General features: G+C 39.6%; 1 protein-coding gene across 3 annotated transcripts in view; it reads right to left on the reverse strand.

The window, feature by feature from the left end:
• Nucleotides 1-23,009, reverse strand: part of HSPBAP1 (HSPB1 associated protein 1) — a 62,567-nt gene that overhangs the window by 3,598 nt on the left and 35,960 nt on the right. For 2 of the 3 annotated variants that reach the window (XM_032406685.1, XM_032406687.1), the window contains exons 4-8: nt 17,567-17,703; nt 13,221-13,392; nt 9,999-10,082; nt 4,775-4,822; nt 103-213 (exon numbers count right to left, since the gene is read on the reverse strand). In XM_032406685.1, coding sequence (XP_032262576.1) covers nt 103-213; nt 4,775-4,822; nt 9,999-10,082; nt 13,221-13,392; nt 17,567-17,703 — 552 coding nt within the window. The remainder of the gene's footprint in view (nt 1-102; nt 214-4,774; nt 4,823-9,998; nt 10,083-13,220; nt 13,393-17,566; nt 17,704-23,009) is intronic. The other variant, XM_032406686.1, reaches the window with a different exon arrangement.

Here is a 23,009-nt window from a genome sequence, read left to right on the forward strand (position 1 = left end):
AATGGATATATGCACTTAGATAAGTTAGAAAACGAATGTTCCAGCCCGGGTTGATTGATCACAGGAAACTAACTGCCATGATGAACACCAGAAGTGGCCTACCTCGGTTGGGTTTAACCAAGCTCTGGTATTGTGTGGATCCTCTGCAGTCTTCAGGGCACACACAAGCATGCGTGTGATTGCCTCTTCTACCCGGGCTTGGTGGTCCTCTTCCTGAGTCAAGATTAAAAAAGCACATTGTTTTCATTTGTTGCTATGTCTCATGGCTTAAAACGGAGTAGAGTCTCTATTAATTGTGTGTCCTGTTCTCTTATTAATACAAGCTTTGTTAGAGAAGGAATGAATATATTGTTGGAAGACCACAACTTCTACATATTCACTATCACCTCTCAACTAGAAGAGATGAATATTTCACCGACCACATTTAAATTTTATCCTGTCTGTAAGACATAGGCCTTAAGTATGAGCTACCTTGTGGTGTTTCTTCCAATCTTTTCCATTTGTTGACATGTTTAAAATTTTTTTTAAAAAGCACAACATACAGAGGAGTAATACCTATAGAATTTGATAAGCTAATTTAGGAATGTAGGAAAAATTATAATAAACATGCTTGGCCAAAAGAATGAAATAGCTAAAAATCCAAACATGTTTTTTTAAAGATACAATAAGCATAAACTAGAGCATTAATAATAAATTACATGAAAATCAACTTCTGTTCATCAAAAGGCAACAAAAGGAAAAAACCAAACCAGATGTTTGTAACACATAAAACTGATACAAGGTTAATATCCAGGATATATAAAGAATCTACACACATCAATAAGACAAACAACCCAATTTTTAAAAATGGGCAAAAGACATGAAGACATGCATTTCAAAAAAAGAGCAATCACATGACTAATAAATATGAAATTATGCTTAACCTCATGAATAATCAGAGAACTGCAAATCGAGAAACTGATGAAATTGGCAAAAGAGAGTCTGATAATTCCAAGTGGTAGAGAAATGTGCATTGACAGACTCACTGATGGTGGGAGTGCAAACTGGTACGGCCATTTGGAAAACATGTTGGCGTTATCTTGTAAACTTGAGTACTGTACATCCTACAGACCAGCAATTCTACTCCCAGAGAAATACATATTCTTTAGAGAAACTCTTGCACATATTTCTTATACACATGAACATGTTTTCATTTTCTCACGTGTTCATCTAGGAGTGGAATTTCTGGATCCTATGGTATAATAATGGATCATAAAGACAGGCCAGTAGGCTGGAAACTCAGACAAGAGTTGAAGTTGCAGTGTGGAGTCTGAAATCTGTAGGATGGCTGGCAGACTAGAAACTCACTCACTCAGGACTTCTATTAGAATCTTGAGGTAGAATCCCTTCTTCTGTAGGAAACCTTCATTTTTGCTTTTAAGGCCTTCACCTGAGGTCCACCTACATTATTGAGGATAATCTCCTTTACTTAAAGTCAACTGATTGTAAAGGTTAATCACATCTACAAAGTGTTTTCACAGCAACATTTAGACTAGGGTTTGACCAAACAACTAACCTAACCAAGTTAACTAATAAAATTAACCATCACATATGGCAACTCTGTGTTTAGCCTTTTGAAGAATTGCCAGGCTGTTTCCAAAGCCATTTACATTCTCACCAGCAATGTGTGAATATTCTGACTCCTCCACATCTTCACCAACACTTTTATTATCTGTCTTTTTTATGATAGCCATACTGGTGTGAAGTGGTGTCTTATCATGGGGATTTCATTCATCTTCACTGTGGTATGATAGTCTCTTGTATTAATGTACCCCAATTTATTGGTTCTTTGTTGATGGATGATTGAGTTGTTTCCAGTTTTTTGCTTTTATAAATAGAATATTCTTTTTTTTTTTTATAAATAGAATATTCTTATACACATGTGCATATGTTTTCCAGCCTACTGGCCTGTCTTTATGATCCATTATTATACCATAGGATCCAGAAATTCCACTCCTAGATGAACACGTGAGAAAATGAAAACATATGTTCACATAAAAACTTGTACATGAATGTTAATAATAGCATTATTCATAATTGCAAAAAGTAGACACAACCCACATGTCCAGCTGATGAGTAGATAAACAATGTGGTATAGCCATTCAATGGAATATTATTCAGCCATAAAAAGGAATCAAGTACTGATATATGCTATAATAGATGAATCCTGAAAACATATAATGCTGAGTGAAGGATGCTGGCCACATAGTCTATGATTCCAGAACTGGCAAATCTACAGAGACAGAAAATAGGTTGGTGATTGCCTACGGCTACAGAGGAAAATGGGAGAGCAACTACTCATATATAAGGGGTTTTTTTTTTTTAGGTTGATGAAAGTGTTCTAAAATTGATTATAGTATGATTGCATAATTCCTGAATATACATATAATTTCTGAACTGTACACTTTATTGTTTTTCCACAGAGTATTCAAATGCGTTTATTTGGGATCTTAAAATAGTTCTATTCTAGTCCATTTTCTTCTTAACAGGCTTTTAAAAACCTACATCTGTTTAAAGCTAGTAAAATTTTAAAGAAGTAAAATTCCTAGAAGCTCTCAAAACCTCTAAGAAATTTTTTTTAATTGAAGTATAATCAGTGCATGTCACATTTGTTTCAGGTATACGACATCAGGATTCAACAGCTCTATACACTATGCTGTGCTCACAAGCTTAGCTCCCATCTGTCACCACACAACATTCCTGCAATACCACTGACGATATTCCCTATGCTATACCTTTCATCCCTGTGACTTATTCATTCCATAACCGGAACGCTGTACCTCCCACTCCCCTTCATCCAGAAAGGAGTGGGGGCGGGGGATGAGCAAAATTATACTACTACAAATATGTTACATATACATTATTTTATAGGTATAAATAAAATGAAAGACGTAATAATGGAAAAATCACTAGAGCAAGAGGAAAGCCTTTAAAAATTAACAAAAAAAATTTCTTAAGTTTGGAAAAAATACCAATAAAATAAACATATTTCAGTACTAAAAGAATAAGGAGGAATATTAAAAGAAAAAGATTAAAAAAGGCACAATTGAGAAGAATTGAGAATATACTTTATCCTCTGGAATATGTTAAAATAGAATCTGCACCACTTTAACAGAGAAACAGAGAAGAGATGAATATTGTCACCTGAACAGAACTAGAATTTCTACTTTTTCCCCAAATCTATGTGACTTGTGACAAGAATACCAGAGTCAGGATTTACATTGAGTTATTGTGTTGAATATGGTAGGTTTTATTTATTTTTTTTTTTTTAAGATTTTATTTATCTGACAGAGAGAGACACAGCAAGAGAGGGAACACAAGCAGGGGGAGTGGGAGAGGGAGAAGCAGGCTTCCCGCTGAGCAGGGAGCCCGATGCGGGGCTCAATCCCAGGACTCTGAGATCATGACCTGAGCCGAAGGCAGACGCTTAACGACTGAGCCACCCAGTTGCCCCAAATATGGTAGGTTTTAAAACCTAAGGGGTTTTGGAGTTAAATTTGGCAACAAGAAAAAATTATGGTTCAGTGCTTGAAGAGACAAGGATAAAAGCAACACATGACAGAGGAAGATATAATTACTCAGCTCCTAGTCTGCATTCCAGTTTTTCAAGGAAGAATGAATGGTCTTTAAACTGTGACGTATGCAGAAGTTAAAGAAGGAACGAGAGTCCTGGCTTGGCGATCATCCACTTTAAGTCAGCATCAAGTCCTTAGGTACCAAATTTGTAAGTACGACCTCATAACTTGTTTTTACTCAATGACACCAATCCTTTGGAAAATTCTGTGAGAGACTGCTGAAAAAAATGGCATAAAACAAGCTTCTAAAAAGACCATAGTGAAGGCTTTCAGACTCTTGAGGCCAGGTAAATTAAAATCTAAATAAAGTATGAACAAGTGGTATTCTACAGTACATTAAGAAATAATACATCACAACCAAGTGGGATTTGTTCCAGAAAGTAAGGATGGTTCAATCAATACTAGGAAATCCATTGATTTAATTTACTCAAATCCCAGATATTTACTAAAGAGGAATATTATATATGATCATCTCCATCAATGCTTAAAAGGTATTCAATAAAATTTAACACCTTTTCTGGATAAAAAACAAAAAAACCCCCAAAAAAACAAAAAAAGTAATGAACTGACAGATACTTAACATGATAAAATATATATACAATTCACTCACAAATCCAGCATTTTACTTAAAGAAAAATCACTAGAGGCGCCTGGGTGGCTCAGTCAGTTAAGCGGCTGCCTTTGGCTCAGGTCATGATCCCAGGGTCCTGGGATCGAGCCCCATGTCGGGCTCCCTGCTCAGCGGAGAGCCTGCTTCTCCTTCTCCCTCTGCCTGCCACTCTGCCTACTTGTGCTCTCTCTCTCTCTGTCAAATAAATAAATAAAATCTTAAAAAAAAAAAGAAAAATCACTAGAGATTTCTCTCTAAAATCAGAAAAAGACAAGGATGCCCACTATCTCCATTATTATTTATTATTGATCTAGAGGTATTAGCCAATGTAATTAGACAAAGGAAAATAAGACACAGGAAAACAAATTGGAAAGGAAGAGGTAAAAGTATCTTAATTTTCAGATAATCTGAGAGAAATCTGAAAACCCAAGAAAAGTCAATAAAAAAATCACCACACTCGAAAAAATAATTCAAATTAACACAAAAGTCAATAGCCTTCATATATACAAACAATATCCACTCAGATGATATAATGGAAGAGAAGACCCACCTCACTTAACCACAGCAGCCAAAAAAGATGAAATGCCCAGGAATAAACCTTTAAAAGAAATGTGCAAATCCAATGTGAGGAAAACTTTAAAACACTCCTGAAACAAAGACAACTAGACTTGGATGAAAAGAAAGGTATCTCATTGCTGGATAGAACAATTCAACACCATACAGCTCATATAAAATTTAATATAAATGGAATAAAAAATATCAATCTTTTTTTCCCTGAAGCTAGACGAATTGATTCTAAAGATCATACAAAAAAAAAAAAAACAAAACCAATTCAAGAAGAGCCAGGAAAAGAAAAGGTTTCTGGCCCTACAGATACTAAAAACATTCTATAAGACCTCTCTAAATAAAACAGGGTGGAAGTATTGAAAGAATGTGAAGAAAGGCCAGTGGAAGAAACAGACCCCAAGTACACATAGATATCTAGTATATGATTAAGGCAGTATTTCAAATCACCACAGAAAAGACAGACTTTAAAATAAATGATGTCCCTGACAATTCTATTGTCATTTGGTAAAAATAAAAATAGATCTCAACCTTACACCATACACTAGTAAAAACCTCTAAATGGATGAGAGACCCAAACATAAAAAAATGAAACAATCCAAACTAAAAGAAAACATTGGTGAATTCCTTTATGACCTGGAAGAGGGAAAGGTTTTTCTAGCTATGATTCAAAAATCAGAAGCTAAAAAGTTCAACAATACATCCTGGTGGTGAGGCTGTGGAGGGAAGAAGCACACTCATATGCTACTGATGGAAATGCAAAATGGCACAATCACTGTGAAGTGGAATTTGGCAAAGCCTAACAAAATTAAAGCGAACTCACTTTTAAGACTTTCCCCAAAGACACTCTTCCAGCAAATACAGAACAACATATGCACAACATTATTCACTGGCATTATTTCTAATTACAAAAGATTAGAAATAATGCAACATCCATCCACATGGGAACCAGGGAATAAAGGATGGGGTACCCATATAGTGGGATACTACAGAGCTGTTGGAAAGAAAGTGAAAATTTCTCTGTACTATTATTTGTCAAATTCAGAATAGTATTGTAATGTGAAGAAACAGGGTGCAGAACACTAGTTTATTACTTTCTGTGTAAGAAAGGAGAGGAAATATGAATGACTATGTATGAATAAGCATATGAAACAAATACATAAAAGTTTATATTCTTATTCACATATAAAGTCATACATAAATATATTTATTTATTTACTTAATTATTTACATATATGTTTACAAAGAAGACACACTAGAATGACAAACTAAATGAATAAAAACAGAGCCCTGTGGTGGGGTGGTAGGGGGTCGGGGGAGGGTGGTGGGGGAGAGGGATGGAGTGGAGGAGACAGAGATGAAAAGGAGACTTCTCTATATAAAGGAGACTTTTAATATCATTTTAACAAGTTAAATGTTTTATATGTTCAAAATATTAAATGAAGTCAAAATAGGAAAAAAAGTAAATCCTAATGCTGAAAACAAACTAAAACAAACAAACCTACCTAAAATCAGTAACATAACCACAAGTGAAAAGAATCCCTTCACAATGATTTCTGAACACAGTACTTTGTAGCCCCTTAGTGGGAGATAGTCTAATGATAAAAAGGATCACAAAGAAATCTTAAACTTTATTTGCAAGTTTTATGATTAGTAATAATAATATTGGAATTCTGGAATTGTAAATTTGACATCTTAAAAAATATATGGGTGGGGCACATGGGTGGCTCAGTCAGTTAAGTGTCCAACTCTTGATTTCGGCTCAGGTCATTATCTCAGGGTTGTGAGATTGAGCCCCGCGTCAGGCTCTGCCCTGGGCATGGAGCCTGCTTAAGATTCTCTCTCTCTGCCCTCCCCTCCAAAATATATATATTTATTTATTTATAATATTTAATATTAATTGTTAATTAATATTAATAATTAAATAATTAATTTTTTAAAATAGATAAATTTTATTTATTTAAAGAAAATGAATTTTTAAAAAAATAATTAATTAATATTAATATTAAATATTTAAATATTTATATATTTATGAAAAGGTTTCTGGCCCTACAGATACTAAAAAAGCTAATGCAATATTCTCCTATATACATATATAGGAGAATATAGCAAATAAGTAGATGTTACTGTTAGGATTGATCCTGATTTTCAGTGTAAGAGAAGAGATAAAAATAAAAATAATAAGGGGTGCCTGGGTGGCTCAGTCGTTAAGCGTCTGCCTTCGGCTCAGGTCATGATCCCAGGGTCCTGGGATCGAGCCCCACATCGGGCTCCCTGCTCAGCGGGAAGCCTGCTTCTCCCTCTCCCACTCCCCCTGCTTGTGTTCCCTCTCACGCTGTGTCTCTCTCTGTCAAATAAATAAATAAAATCTTTAAAAAATAATAATAATAAAATAAAATAAAAATAAAAATACAGAAACAAATAAGGAAAAAACCTATAATATTAACCTTGAATTAGAACCATAAATATATCCATATCTATCTATCTATCTATCTATCTATCTATCTATATCACATTCTAGCTTTATCATTTATAGGTCTGGAAACAGCAACACGCCAATAGCAATGAACAACAGCCTTAGAGTCCCAATCTCAGTTTCTAAATACCCTTCCCCACTAAAAGGAACCATGACCACCTGCAGAAATTATCAACCTCCAAGTTGGAAGCAGGGAAAGTCCAAGGCAATCCTGGGGTATCATCTTGTACTAGAAAGCAAGGATACATTCCAAGACAAATGAGGACATATCAAAAGGGCACAGGCCCGCTTGAAGGAGTTTACTAAAAACACAGAAGAGAATCAAATTCAAAATGACCTTGGCAAGCTGGAATGCTCACCCCAATGAACATGATGAAAGCCAAGAGAGGGGACTGTGAAGTGTGGGATGTGGGTTTCAAGGACCAGCTTTACAGCTTCACAATGGAGGGCAACCTGACGCGGCAGCTGACCATGTGGAAAAAAGCAGGGATATTCTCAAGCTGAGTATAAACCAAAGCAAGATAAGGTTCCTAAAAAAGCTAATGCAATATTCTAAGCAGCACTGAAGAAATTGAGGATCTAAATCATGTGAGGTAGAAACCTTATATTCCATGAACTGAGGCCTCCTGGTATTTATACATTAAGAGGGCTACTCTTTTTTTTTTTTTAATTTATTTTTTTTGATGGAGTGTTCCATGATTCATTGTTTGAGTATAACACCCAGTGCTACATTCAGTACGTGCCCTCTTTAATACCCATCACCAGGCTAACCCATCCCCCCACCCCCCTCCCCTCTAGAACCCTCAGTTTGTTTCTCAGAGTCCACAGTCTTTCATGGTTCGTCTCCCCCTCCGAGTTCCCCCCCTTCATTTTTCCCTTCCTACTATCTTCTTCTTCTTCTTCTTCTTTTTTTTTTTTTTTTAACATATAATGTATTATTTGTTTTAGAGGTACAGGTCTGCGATTCATCAGTCTTACACAATTCACAGCACTCACCATAGCACATACCCTCCCCAGTGTCTATCACCCAGACACCCCATCCCTCCCACCCGCCACCACTCCAGCAACCCTCAGTTTGTTTCCTGAGATTAAGAATTCCTCATATCAGTGAGATCATATGATACAAGAGGGCTACTCTTGACATAACAGTTCTTCCTCCTCATTAGCAATTTCTGCCTTTAAACACTTCTTATGTGCCAGGCACTAGATGAGATACCACTGGAGTGGGTGCAGTTATAATCCCTATTCTGCAAGCAAGGAGACTTAGGGTTGATGAGATGAACTGACCATCCAGGTTTGACAGCTAACAAAGGCACAGACCTATAACTTAAACCTAAATAGTTCCAAAGTTCATGATCAAAATGGTGAAGAGTCTGAAAAAAAAAAGTCATATAAAAAAACATCATTAAAGAAACCAGAGGTGGGGCGCCTGGGTGGCTCAGTCATTAAGCGTCTGCCTTTGGCTCAGGTCATGATCCCAGGGTCCTGGGATCGAGCCCCGCATCGGGCTCCCTGCTCTGCGGGAAGCCTGCTTCTCCCCCACTCCCCCTGCTTGTGTTCCCTCTCTCACTGCGTCTCTCTCTGTCAGATAAATAAAATCTTAAAAGAAACCAGAAGTTTTGAGCCTGGGAAAGAAAAGTTTAAAGGGACACATGGAAGGTATCGTCAAATATTAAAAAAAAAAAAATTTGGTATAGTTTCAGAAATAATGGGTACAGTTACAAGCAGGCAGGTGGTAGCTCCGCTGTGTAACAATGAGAAGAGCTACCTTGAGAAGCGAAGCACCATCAGGACTACTGTAGACCTGACTTTGGACTGGGACTGGACTGTATCTTGACATTTGCTCCAACTACAATTCAGCATGCTACCAGTAGCTAAGTAACTAACTGAGTAACTGAGTCCACTGATCTCCCGCCATACCGCTCACCTAATCCCCAAGGGCTACACGTCTTCTTGAAGCCCAGATAGTGTAGCTTCCTGTTACAGTCTCCCTGATGGTCCACCTATGCCAAAGCCCCCCCCATTACCAAAGGGTAAGGAAAGCCCGAGGGGAGGGAGCAGCAGCCAAAGGGAGAGGAGAGATACAATCAGGCTTTGGGTACAGGACAGCAGAGATGCCATCAAAACCTCTGCCATCAAAGCCTCTGGTGAAAGAGGCACAGGTGCAATGAAAGCCCGGGTTGAGCCTCACTGGGCAGCCATGTTAGTTGTCAAGTAGAGCAAGCAACCGGGATTAAACAGAGCCTATTGCAGGGAAAAGGCCTCCTTCATTTCCTGGCAGAAATGAAATGATAAAATTCTAGCACTCAAAGACTCTACTTTGAGAAAAGGTAGAAGGCAGGACTGAGAATTGTGCAATTAGTAATAAGGGCCCTGAACCAAGAAGCAGTTAATCTCCAGCCCATCTGGGCGTGGACAGGACTGGCAACGTGGGACATACACAGCAGATCCAGACAGGCCCGACCCGTTCTCTTAACAATACCAGCTAAGGGAGAAGACCCTGCACACCAACATCAGGGCCCACGGTGTGCCCTTAAAGGAAAGAGAATGGTGCATCACTGAAAATCCTAATTCCAACCTAAACACCCATTAACAGAGTACTGAATACATAAATTATAACATATCAAACCAAAGTAGTACTGGAGTACTGGTTAAAATTAATCACAAGTTTTATAGACAGGCTATATGTATCTTAAAAGCAGGGATTACATTTATTAAAAAAAAAAAAAAGTACCAGCTCAATCCATGAGTTTATACTGACAGTGACAGGATCAATGGATTCTACGTAATGCCACCAGTGTCTGGGAACAAAAAGAACCTGAAAAGCAAACAAGAAGTAAGTTAGCACAAGAATAGCACATTGGACTCTAATCGAAAATGCTAGGAATACATATGAATTTATAGCAATATTGCTGTTGGAAAGGGAAACAAGAAAAAAAACAAACTCATAATCCCTTTCTTTTTATCCAACAAGTTCACATGTTCCACAAAGGATATCGCCAGCTTCTCCAACTTCTACTCTCCTTAATCCTGGACCTGCTCTGCCTGCATCTAAGTCTTAGTAAAGGACTCTGAGATTCTAATTTTTCCTCCTTTCCACTGAAAAACAGTTGTATGCATTCTGAGAAAGGGCACAGGTAAAACCAGAGGAAGTAGTTTGTCTTCTCACAGTGTAAAATCGAGCCAATGAAGAAACAGTACATAGAGAGGGGGCATCGGGTAAGTGGTGACTCAAAGGAGCAGACACTGGTGCTAGGGAACCTCAGAGGTGGGAGACACAGGCATGAACCAGGGAGGGCAGGGAAGCCTGGTATGGATGAAGTGTGGTCTGACCCAGGGTTAGGAGAGAATGTAGACAGAGCAAAGAATGAGGACATGCCAGGAGGGAGATGTAGTGCCAGCAAGGGCGGTGGGACTATTGAGGGACAGCAAGTAGGTAGGTCTTACTGTTGCAGACGGGGCAACGGGAGATAAGGTGGGAGAGTTGGTTAGGGCCAGTGGAGGGCCCTGAATTCAGAATAAAGAATCTGCATTTTATTCTTTAAGCATTAAGGAGTTGTTAAGAATTTTTTTTTTTTTTTTTTTTGAGAGGGAGTGAAAGGGGGGGCAGAGGGAGAGGGAGAGAGAGACTCTTAAGCAGGCTCCATGCTCAGCGTGAAGCCTGATGCAGGGCTCAATCTCACGACCCTGAGCTCACGACCTGAGCTGAAATCAAGAGTCAGATGCTTAACTGACTGAATGACCCAGGTGCCCCACTAAGAAATTTTTAGTAGGGGGATGGTTAAAATAGCAACATTATGGGAGAGTCTGGGAAGGATAGGAGATCCTTATAGTGGTCCAACTATTAAATGTTAAGATCTAAACAGGAAGGTATAATAAACAAAAGCCAACAGCCAGAGTCAAGAAGGACTGCAATTGTCCAGACTCAGTATGAGATTAGTACCTATGGAAGTTTGAGCAGAGCAGATGGGATGATCCAAAGCTTTTGGGCCTCAGATTTAGAAAATGGGTGGCACTTGCTATGAGCAAGGGGGAGCTAGGAATTGGGAATAGAGCACCTTTTAGGAGAACTGAGCCCTAAGAAGGGCTACTGCAGGGCGCCTGGGTGGCTCAGTCGTTAAGCGTCTGCCTTCGGCTCAGGTCATGATCCCAGGGTCCTGGGATCGAGCCCCACATCGGGCTCCCTGCTCAGCAGGGAGCCTGCTTCTCCCTCTCCCACTCCCCCTGCTTGTGTTCCTGCTCTCGCTGTCTCTCTCTCTGTCAAATAAATAAATAAAATCTTTAAAAAAAAAAAAAAGAAGGGCTACTGCATTTAGTCATTAGGAGTTCATATATGTCCCATCAGATGATACTTTCAGTACAGTGGTAAGAGAAGGAGCCAGTTGTTGGTAGATTAAAGAACGAGCAGGATGTAAGGAACAGTGATACAACAGACAGAACCACATATTCAAATGTGGCTATTAAAATAGAAGAAAAAATGAATTACCAAGCATGTCACACTCACTAGAATGGCTATGATAATAATAGGAATAATGGAAAATAACAAGTGTTGGTGAGGAGGTGAAGAAATCAGAACCTTCACACATTCCTTCGTGGGAATGTAAAATGGCATAGCTGCTATGGAAAACAGCTGGCCAATTCCTCAAAAAGTTAAACAGAGAGTTACCACAGGACCCAGCAATTTCACTCCTAGGTATATAACCAAGGGAACTGAAAAACTACGTTCACTCAAAAACTGGTACTCCACTATCTATGGCAACATTCTTCATAATAGCCAAAAAGTGGAAACAACCCAAATGCCTATCAACTGATGAATGGATAAGCAAAATGTATATGCATAACAATAAATACATTCAGCCATCAAAAGGAATGAAGTCCTGATAACACTCTGCAGCATTACGGTATGTGAAAGAAGGCGGACACAGAAGGCCACTTGTACGACTGAACGTGAGTGAAATGTTCGAATTAGGTAAATCTATAGAGATATAAAATAGATGAGGGCTTGTCAGAGGCTGCGGGACAGGTGCCTGGGGAGTGACAGCTAACAGGTTGAAGCAAGTTGCTCAAGTTAAATTATTTGAGTTGGAGTACTCACATGTGAAGGAAGCAAGAAAAAGGCCAGTGAAAGGGAAGGAAAACAGGCAGGGGGAGAGGAATGATTGAGGGAATAAAATCTCCTTAAGAGACTAAGAAAACCTTTCATATTGTTAATAAAACATCAGACAGCAAATGCCAATGTTGTAGAGGTGATTTTCTCCACTGGACAGTTGGAAATGTTTCAGAGACAATCCTTTATAAAAGGAACATCCACGCTTGCTTAACGCAAATCATTCTCAGTTCATTCTGCCTTTGTCGTCCCACCACCTAGATGCATTCCCACCTGCATTTACGTGTCTGGGTTCTAGTATAGTTGAAAAGATATTAATTGTGAACAGATGTTCCAGAGGTGCTCAAGTACCCATGCCTTGACACTTTCTCTTAACCTTACTAAAAATTGACTGTGTGGGGCACCTGGGTGGCTTAGTCAGTTAAGTGTCTGTCTTTGGCTCAGGTCATGATTTCAGGGTCCTGGGATCTGGCCGTGTCTGGGCTCCCTGCTCAGTGGGGAGTCTGCTTGTCTCCCTCCCCCTGCCGCTCCCCCGCACCGGCTCATGCTCTCTAGCACTCTCTCTCAAATAAATAAGTAAAATCTTTAAAAAAAAATGACTGTGAGTTCTTGTTTTCCTCCAAAGTCATTCTCCTCTTCACCAGTAGAAAGAGCTATATTCCCTCTTCCCATAGTTCCATGACCTGTGAAGCTGAGAAGTTTGCATCTGAAGCCTTCTAACAGCAGAGAGCAGCAGGGAAGAAAATCACTCTCATTTGTATTGGTGGGGAGGCGTGTGGTATAAGGACATGAAAATTTATAGCTGGGGCACGCACTGACAGGTCATCAATGTTTTAAGGCACCCATTACCTGTCCTGGGTTTAGTGTAACCATATGTCTTCGAGCTTTGCAGAACTGAGGAAAACGTTTTAAATCAGGATTGACAACATTGATTTTACTGAACACACTAGATTCTTCATAAGGGATTCTTGTCGGATAAAGGAAAGGAGTGTCTTCGGGAGGAAAGAGATGCCATCTTTTCCTAATTAAAAAAATAAGATACAAGTTAGTACTCTGAACTTGAGACAAAACATCTAAGAAGGCAGCAGCTAAATCTTCATTTTCATTCAACCCATAAAGGAATATAGGAGCAATCTCAGTGGTCACCTGGCTCATCTCTCAGTAGTGGAATCTCCTATGCAGACACCTGGTGGAGATAAGGCAGCAGCCAGTGGATATCTCCTGATGCCCTGAAGCTAGGACAGGATCCAGTTTCTAAGATCATTCTTTCTTTCTTTTTTTTTAACTTATTTTATTTAAATTCAATTAGTTAACACACAGTGTATCATTAGTTTCTAATGTAGAGTACAGTTATTCATCTGTTGCATATAACACCCAGTGCTCATTACATCACATGCCCTCCTTAACGCCCATCACCCAGTTACCCCAACCCCCCACCTACCTCCCCTCCAGAAACCCTGTTTGTTTCCTATGGTTAAGAGTCTCTTACAGTTTGTCTCCCTCTCTAATTTCGTTTTATTTTATTTTTCCCTTCTTCCCCTATAATCCTCTGTTTTGTTTCTTAAATTCCACATATCAGAGAGATCATATGATAATTGTCTTTCTCTGACTGACTTATTTCGCTTACCATAATATCCTCTAGTTTCATCCACATCGTTGCAAATGGCAAGATTTCATTTTCTTTGATGGCTAAGTAGTATTCCATTGTATATATATATACCACATCTTTATCCATTCAACTGTCAATGGACATCTGGGCTCCTTCCATAGTTTGGCTATTGTAGACACTGCTGCTATAAACACTGGGGTGCAGGTGCCCCTTCAGATCATTCTTTCTTATCTCAAATCAAAGTCTACCTCCTCCTAAGTCGATTCTGTCCCTGATTCTAGAGATACCTGAATAATCCCTCCCTTTCAAATATCTGGATTCTTATCTTCTGCAGAGAAGCCACCCATACTGCTATCCACCAAATAGTTTCCAGACTTCTCCCAGTTTGGGTTGTAAATTCCTTAAGTCAAACCTGTGTTAAGTCAATCCATAAGCAAGAGAAATGCACAAATGATGCCACCCAACTAAAAAGTGGTATAATCGAATTTTCAAAAAGAGAAAACTATAAAATGTTTCAGTCACTTAAAACTTTGAAAAATGGAGACGATAAGTCTTAAATCACAAGACACCAGAACACACCCATACTTCAAGTCAATAGAGGGGGGACATCTGAGGCAAAGAAGGAAGAAGTGTTTGAAAAAGGAAGACACACAGACAAAAATACACAATGGGGAAGCAGAGAGAGAGAGGGACAGGGACAGGGGCAGGGACTGGGAGAGGGAGAGAACTAGTTCTGAGGAAAGCCTTAAAGCTCTCTAGTGACCCCTTGCAGTTACAGTGGGACCACTAAGTGCCTTTCAGTTGGCTGCTATTTTCAAACTAAGAAGTAGATACTAAAGTCTTATTTTGCCTTAGAGATAGAGCTGCTCCATTCCACTGTAGCTATGACAAGTTTGGGAGAATTCTTGGCATTTACTATGTTTAGAATGTCAGAGCTGGAAGAACTCTTAAGAGATCATCAGTCTAATTTTACTTTCAAAGTAGGGGAAAAGGGACCCAGTGCTGGTTCAGTGTCATTCACTGGACTAGTTAGTGATTAGTGGTGGACCCAGAACTAGGTCACAGAGCGCCTGACCTCTTCAGGTGCCAGCTCCTACCTCTGCCTCATGGCTGCATTCCTACAGGAATAGCCATTAAGATAACAATCCCATACAATTTGTTTTGCTCCACTTAAAATGTAACATACGGTCGACCCTTCAACAACATGGGGTTTGAACGGCATGGGTCCACGTATGTGCAGATGTTTTTTCCAATACGGTACAGTACTGTCAATGTATTTTCTCTTCCTTATAATCTTCTTAATAACATTTTCTTTTCTCTAGCTTACTTTATTTTTTTTAGGATTTTATTTATTTATTTGAGAGAGAGAGTGAGTGGGCATGTGAGCAGGGGGAGGGGCAAAAGGAGAGGGAGAGGGAAAGAATCTCAAGCAGACTCCAGGCTGAGCACAGTCTGATGCAGGGCTGGATTCCACGACCCTGAGACCATGACCCAAGCCAAAACTAAGAGTCAGACGCTCAACCGACTACGCTACCTAGGAACCTCTCGCTTACTTTACTGTAAGAATATAGTATATAATACATATAACATACAAAATATGTGTTAATCAACTATTTATGTTATTGGTAAGGCTTCCAGTCAACAGTAGGCTATTAGTGGTTAAGTTTTTACGGAGCCAAACGTTACGTGCAGACTTTCAACTGTGCGGGGGTCAGTACCCCTAATCCCCTCATTACTCAAGGGTCAACTGCATATGCATCCTTCTTTTATTAATCAGAAAAGGTGGTCAATCACCATGTCATCCCCTAATCAAAAAACATTTCACTGTCCTGCATGCTGAAAGAGAATAAGAGGTTATTTGCCTGAAAGTAAACTTCTGGCTCCAACCTCTCTTTCCTGCCTAATCCCTTTGTTTGCAATGCACAACTTACACTGGACGATTCACAGGGTTCCTTCTCTATACACCACATGCTTTCCTAGGGCTCTGCTCATGCTGGTCCCTCTGCTCCTCCCACCCATGTCTTGGGACCCATCCTTCACCCATCCTTCAAAGCCCATCACAAATGGCAGCTCCTCTCTGAAATCTTTCTTAATCTTTCTAGCAGAAATGGTATCTCTCCTACTTTTCAGTTCCACAGCTCTATGAAACCTTCCTCAAGAGCATGCTCATTCTGCCTTCTATCACACTGCCTGTGGGCTTGCCTGGACTCTAACTATAAACTCTCTCAGGGCAGAGACATGTCCTACTCATTCACCTCCATTCCTACTCTAACACATGGTACCTACTCCATGAGTATTTACTGAATAGGTATTTTACTATTCCAGAGCTTTATGAGACCAGAAAATATGCTCTATTACAAAGTTAAAATAAAGCTATACTAATTTTATGTCACAGAAAGAACCCAGGTATTTTTTGGTAATGTTTTCCCAACTGAATTTCTTGCCCAATTCAGAACACATGGAAAACAGCTGCTTACAAGGATACCTCTCTTACCAAGTTTAAGATTCAGACTATTAACTCCCTAAGGGCAAGGACCATGGACACTTGATTCACTGTGGCATCCACAACACATAATAATGCACCTGAAACATCCTAGACCCTTTAATAAGGACTTAATGAATCCAGAAGTGGACTGTCTTATACCATTTTATAGTTTTCAAAATACTTCACGTGTGAAATCTATTCACATGCTTATTCACTGTTTCTTTTGGATCCACTCATAATCCTTGTCATGTCTAAAGGGTCTGAGAACTAGGAAATGGCCATTTCTGCTTTTCCCTCTGTACTGTCCTATAAATGTTCCAAAAGGCCAGGAAAGGAGACTCAAGCATCACTAACTGGAAGAAAAGAAGGCTACACATATAACATTCTGAGTACATCCTCCAACTAGCAGAAACATGTAAACTCTCATGGAAATCCTGGAACCAGGGACTATCAAAGTATTTCCTGACTTACCCTTATATATCTTAGGGTCCACAGACAGATGGAGAAGAACTTACCTAAAGTAATAAAATACTGCATTGTGTCTACATGTAGACACAGACTAAAATTTAGACTTGAAAGGGGCCATAAATACCATCTCATTCAGTGGTTCCCAAACCAGACCCCTGGCATCTCCTCAGGGGCCTGAAGGTAGCAGCAAAGCCTCTTTCTTCCAACAAACTGCTCCACTCTTGTTTATTTAGATTTGAAGAAAGGGTCTTCCTGCTTTTAAACAGAATTTTGAAAACTACAAATGCAGACTCTTACATAACACAGCTAAGCAGACAACTGTCTAGCTGAACTGGGAGTGGAATCCTGGAGCTCTAGGATCAAGTTTCTGAAGGTAATCCTGATCATGAGTGAGAGACACACATGGAAACCATCATTTGAACTATTCCCCTTACTTCAAAAAGGAGGAAATTGAACCAGAGGTTAACAGATTGGTCTTGGTCATGAGGCAGGCTGACAGGGTAGAGCTGGGACTAAACCTTGGGGGCCACCTGCCTGATCCTCATTGCTCTTCCTGTGCAACACACACACACACACACACACACACACACACACACTTTCTCTCTCTCTCTCATGTATGCACCTGTGCATTACCTTCCTTGTACCTGGAATACTAAGTTGCAACCATAGGAGTCCAGATGACAGGGCGTATGGGCCCCCATGGAGCCGATCCACAATGTACTTTCCCGTCCATTTCTTCCAGGAAACCCGAAGTCAGACCATATCACATCCTGTTTTGAAAATAAAGTTACAGTCTGTCAAGAACCAACCAAATATGCTGTATGGTAAGGTTACACATTTTCATTTGCACATCTGCTTTTCGGTACTTGGAATACTCTTTTATAGAAAATGCTATAGATGGAGGAAGTTAGGCTTCCAGAGCAATCCAAGAAATCTTTTAAACCAATAACATACCTGACGTACCTCACTATTAGTAGTTATTCAACAAATATTTACTGACTGGTTCTAGAAGCTTGTGATGAATCAGTGAATAAGAAAGACAAATATGTCCACCTAAGCGAAGCTTACATTTTAGAGGTTGGAGGGAGAAAATAAACAACAGACGTAATTATGCATATATCTAGAGGAAGAGTGTTTCACTCAGGTAGCAGGAACCGTAGTGAAATGGAAACAGAAGTTTTTTAAAACGTCTCTGATGACAGGAGTAGAATGTTATGTCATGTATTCTAAAAGTTAAAATGTAACTCATTAAGGAATGCACTTGCATGAGCATCCGTGATATATGGAATTACTGAACCACTATATTGTACACTTGAAACTAATATTATACTGTATGTCAACTAACTAGAATTAAAATAAAAACCTAAAAAGCTGTAAGAAAATATAAAAATAAAAATGTCTCTGAAGCTCAACTCAGGAAGCCAGAAAGCCATATTTTCTCTAAGCAGTGCAGATATTTCTAGGTATAACTAGTGCATTAACTTTTTACACTCTAGTGACATTAAAAAAGCCTTCTCCTAAGTTAATGGAGTCATTTAAAACTATAGATGCTGGAGTCTTATTTCACACCTACTAAATCAGAGCCTCCAGGTAGGGACTGCATACATACAGTACTGAAATACATATCCATACATGACTTTTGCTATGCTCCCCAAAGTCATGAACTCCTTAAGTGAAATGAACTTTAAAACAGAGACAGCACAGCGCTCTTGACTTGGCTCTCCTTATGCCTGGTTCTGTGGACAAATCATGCCCTAGTCAACTACTGACCCATAAATACCATCTAGTCCAGCAGTTCTCAAACCAGGATCCCTGGCATCCCCTTAGGGGCCAGGGGGTAGCAGCAAAGCCTCTTGCTTTTTCAACAAACTGTTCTGCTCTTGTTTAGTTTAGAATAAGGGGCTTCCTGTTTTTCTTTTTTTTTTTAAGATTTTATTTATTCATTTGAGAGAGAGAAAGAAAGTGAGTGAGCATGAGCAGGGGGAGGGGGAGGGGCAGTGGGAGAGGGAGAAGCAGACTCCATGCTGAGCAAGGAGCCCAATATAGGGCTCGATCCCAGGACCCTGGGATCATGACCTGAGCTGAAGGCAGACGCTTAACCAAAAGAGCCACCCAGGTGCCCAGGCTTCCTGCTTTTAAATAAAAATTGGAAAACTATAAATGTAGTGTGACATAAACTCAAATCCATAAATTATAGTATGTATAAGCTAGTAAAGAAAAAGAACATACTAGTGAACCAGACACAGAGGTTTGCCTCTATTTATGTTTTTTTTCTTTAAGTTTTATTTCTTTAAGTAATATCTACACCCAATGTGGGGCTTGAACTCATGACCCCGAGATCAAGAGTCATTGCTCCTCTGACTAAGCCAGCCACGTGCCCCTGTATTTCTTTTCTTTTTTTTTTTTTAAGGATTTTATTCATTTGAGAGAGAGAGAGAGAACATGAGCGGGGGGTGGGGGGGCAGAGGGAGAAGCTGACTCCGTGCTGATGCAGGGCTCCATCCCAGGACCCTGGGATCATGACCTGAGCCCAAGGCAGACACTTAACCAACTGAGCCACCCAGGCATCCCTATTTGTTTTTTTAAATCATGAATTTTTCCTATTGAGTTTTAAAAAATAAAACAAAACAAAAAACACTTCTATGTGCAGAACCTGGGCATAAATGCTGATGCTTCTTTTATCAGTATCTTCCATCTACATTCTCTATTTTTAGAGACAAACTATTAACAGCTGTAGTCAAAGAGAAAGGATTTTGGAGAGACATTTAATGGGTGGTTTTGAGGAAGACTAGAAAAAGCATTTTCATTTTTGTTTTGAGTATTGAAAGTCGTGGACTATGTGCATAAAACTAATGTCTGTTACAAAGGGGGAGTTTTTGTAAGGTCAGTGCTATTGTAAATGCATTTGCACATGGCTCACACACAGCTGCTCCAAGGAGTGGCAAAGATCATGTCCCTCTGGATATGTCCATAAGCTCCATGGAGGGAGCTTACCTCTGTATTCCCAATGCCTAACATAATACCTGGCTCAGAGTAAGTGCTTCAAACATTTGTTGCTTGGGACAGAAAGAAGAATCTGTTGGCTTATTATGGGTAAATGGTTCTGGTCTTGGTATGATGCTCAGTGTTCGGAATACAAAAACTAACACAACACAGGGCTACCCTTCAAATCTAATAACAGAAGACGGTCCCATAAATCAACTCACATCATGTGGCAAGTGCTCTGACAGAAGTGAGCAGAAGGTGCTCTACAATCACTAATGAAAGGCTCTTGGTCCAAGCAGGGAACTTAGAAGAGGCTTCCAATTAATTCTGGCCCTTGTTGAACAATCCACCACACCTCAGTTTGGAATTTAACTAAAGGCAGCTGAATGAAATGTAGAAACAAAAGAGATTTGCCTTACCAAAGAAGAGGCTTGTGTAAGTGATTCTTACACTCCTTTAGGAATCTAATGAGTGCCAACACCCCTCTCCTCAGAGAAATGCACACATATACACAATTTCACATAAATTGAGGGAGTCAATGGACTGACCCCTGTGAGAAACTCTGTTCTAGAGCACTGCTTTAGAAAGAATCACAGAAGATTTTCCTATGGGGGACAGGGTTATATGAGAAACTGGCAAGAGGCTTTCCTGACAGCAAAGACAAAAAAGGAAAAATTATTTTGGAATGATTAGATCAGGGTGACCTAAACTACCTAAAATTCAGCTGCAAATTGGTTGGGAAAACCAAAGGCTGAAAAAAAGGAAATTTGTCAGAAAATAGCATTTAGTGTACCTATTTTGTGCCCCTACTCACCCCACCCCCAGACTCTTGAGAGTTGAGGCTTTCTTGCCAATTGTGTTTAGCTACTTATAGACAGTCAAATGTCTGAAATCAAAGTGGGCACAGAAGGAATCTACCTTGAGTCTTGCTGGGAACAGTGAAATTAATAAAGGTGATTGGTGGGGTGATCTACCCTAGAGTCTATTCCCACACCCACCTCAACAGTTGGAAAAGTCTAGAAATCATCTATATCCATAAAATTCTATTTGACACCATCGCTGAAAAGAACAATCAAGTGTCTGGTTGACTGTGTTAAAAAGAAAACTGCAGACCAAGGATGGAGTCACTTATGCTAGGCCATGTCACCAAACTAGGGCTTAATATTTAACTTAATTGCAGTTCAACCTCTCCCAGAAACGTAGTCTTAACTAGTGGGTCAGGAATTTTCTGGTCAGCACCAACGAGGTAATCTGTCACACGGGCCATCTCCTTCTCCATCCCCACCCCCACACCCACACCCAAAGGAAGCTGAGGTAATATGCTTGATAAAACCCCATGCCCTTTCCACTAAGGGAAGGTGATCTTACCTGAATCAATCCTTTTTTTACCTTTGCTAATAACTTCTTGCCCCAGCCTTCTCCCTATAAAAACCTTCCATTTTGTAGCTCTCCTCTACTTGCTAGATGGGACGCTGCCTGATTTGTTTAATAAAGCCAATCAAGTCTTCGAATTTACTTGGTTGAATTTTTTTAACAACTCCTCCCTACAAAATATTTGCTTTCGTGTAACTCACAGAAGAAGGTTGTAGATTTGCTTTCTACAGACAAGTTTACTTTCTCTTCTGCCAAAAACTGCTGTCTTTAAATTATCTGAAAAACTATCATGCCTTTTCTTTTTTTTATACCTAAACTCAGTAGCATTAACTTTTCCCTCCAGTTGCTATCTTCTCAACTACCTTTGTCAACAGCTCTCTTACGCCTGACTCCCCAACCCTAGACACAGCCTACATGAAACCCTGTCTATGGGACTGCAGCATTCCATGACCCGGACATTATACCATTCATGTACCATCAGACAGTTTAAGCAACTGAATTATACCATGGCTAATCTTGGCTTGCCTGCCTTTTTCTTATGAACTGTGGTCTAGCCATACTAGCCATATCTCTTCAGCCTTGACTTATTAATAGATTGTAGGAAAAAGCCATGGGATCCTACATTTATCCCTCTTAAACTGAATCTTACTTCGTTTCTGTCTGGCATTTTACAATGTTTAAATCAACTTGTCTACATGACTCCCAAGCCTTATCTCGAGTCCTAACAGAGTCTCTCCCCTTTATGACTAGACCCATATTTTCAATTGCTAACAAGTTACCACCATCTGGTTATTGGATTCTTATAGTAGGCCAGACCCCAATACTAACATTTTATGTGTATTATCTCCTTTAATCCTTATGAGATTGACGGTAGATATATCCATTTTACCCATTTTTATATGTGGAAACTAAGGGATGTAACTGTCCTTTTGACAGTACTGTTACAAAACACGCACAGACTCTTGTCTGTCATAACAAGTGGGAGGAGGGTGCTACTGGTACTCAGTGGATAGAGGTCAGGGATGAGCTCAACACAACGAAGAAAGGTTCTGTATCTTGCACAGTTTTCATACCGCTAAAAAATTTGATTTTAATTCTCTAAGAGTAGGATTCCAACTCCATTTCATCAAAGGATCTTTGGCATGTTTTTAATACATATTGAGTTTTCCCGAAACATAATTACTAAATAAGTCAAGGGAGGATTGTACTTTGTGTTTTTGCAGCTTTACCAGGAGTTGTTACCCATTTTGAAAACCAGACCACCAACAGCACTGAAACTCATTGCGTCTGGGTCAGCAGTATATACGCCAGTATCAGTCTGTGCTTCTATTATCTCATAGTGGTGACTCTACACCTATAGATACAAATATACTCACTTAGCCTCATTTCAAAATGTGAAATATACAATTTTGGAAATATTCTATGGAATTTTATCTTAATTCTTCAAAATTAAACCTCTTCCTTGTAAGTACAAGCCTCTGATTAGTTCATTATGACTTCCAGTATAGTCACGCTTGATTAATTACACATTAAATCACATATTTCGGGCGCCTGGGTGGCTCAGATGGTTAAGCGTCTGCCTTCGGCTCAGGTCATGATCCCAGGGTCCTGAGATCGAGCCCCACATCGGGCTCCTGGCTCAGCGAGGAGCCTGCTTCTTCCTCTCCCTCTGCCTCTCTCCCTGCTCATGCTTTCTCTCTCTCTCTCTCTGTATCTC

The sequence above is a fragment of the Phoca vitulina genome, unplaced genomic scaffold (genome assembly GCF_004348235.1).
Source record: "Phoca vitulina isolate PV1807 unplaced genomic scaffold, GSC_HSeal_1.0 scaffold8, whole genome shotgun sequence".
In the NCBI taxonomy this organism is placed as follows: Eukaryota; Metazoa; Chordata; class Mammalia; order Carnivora; family Phocidae; genus Phoca; species Phoca vitulina.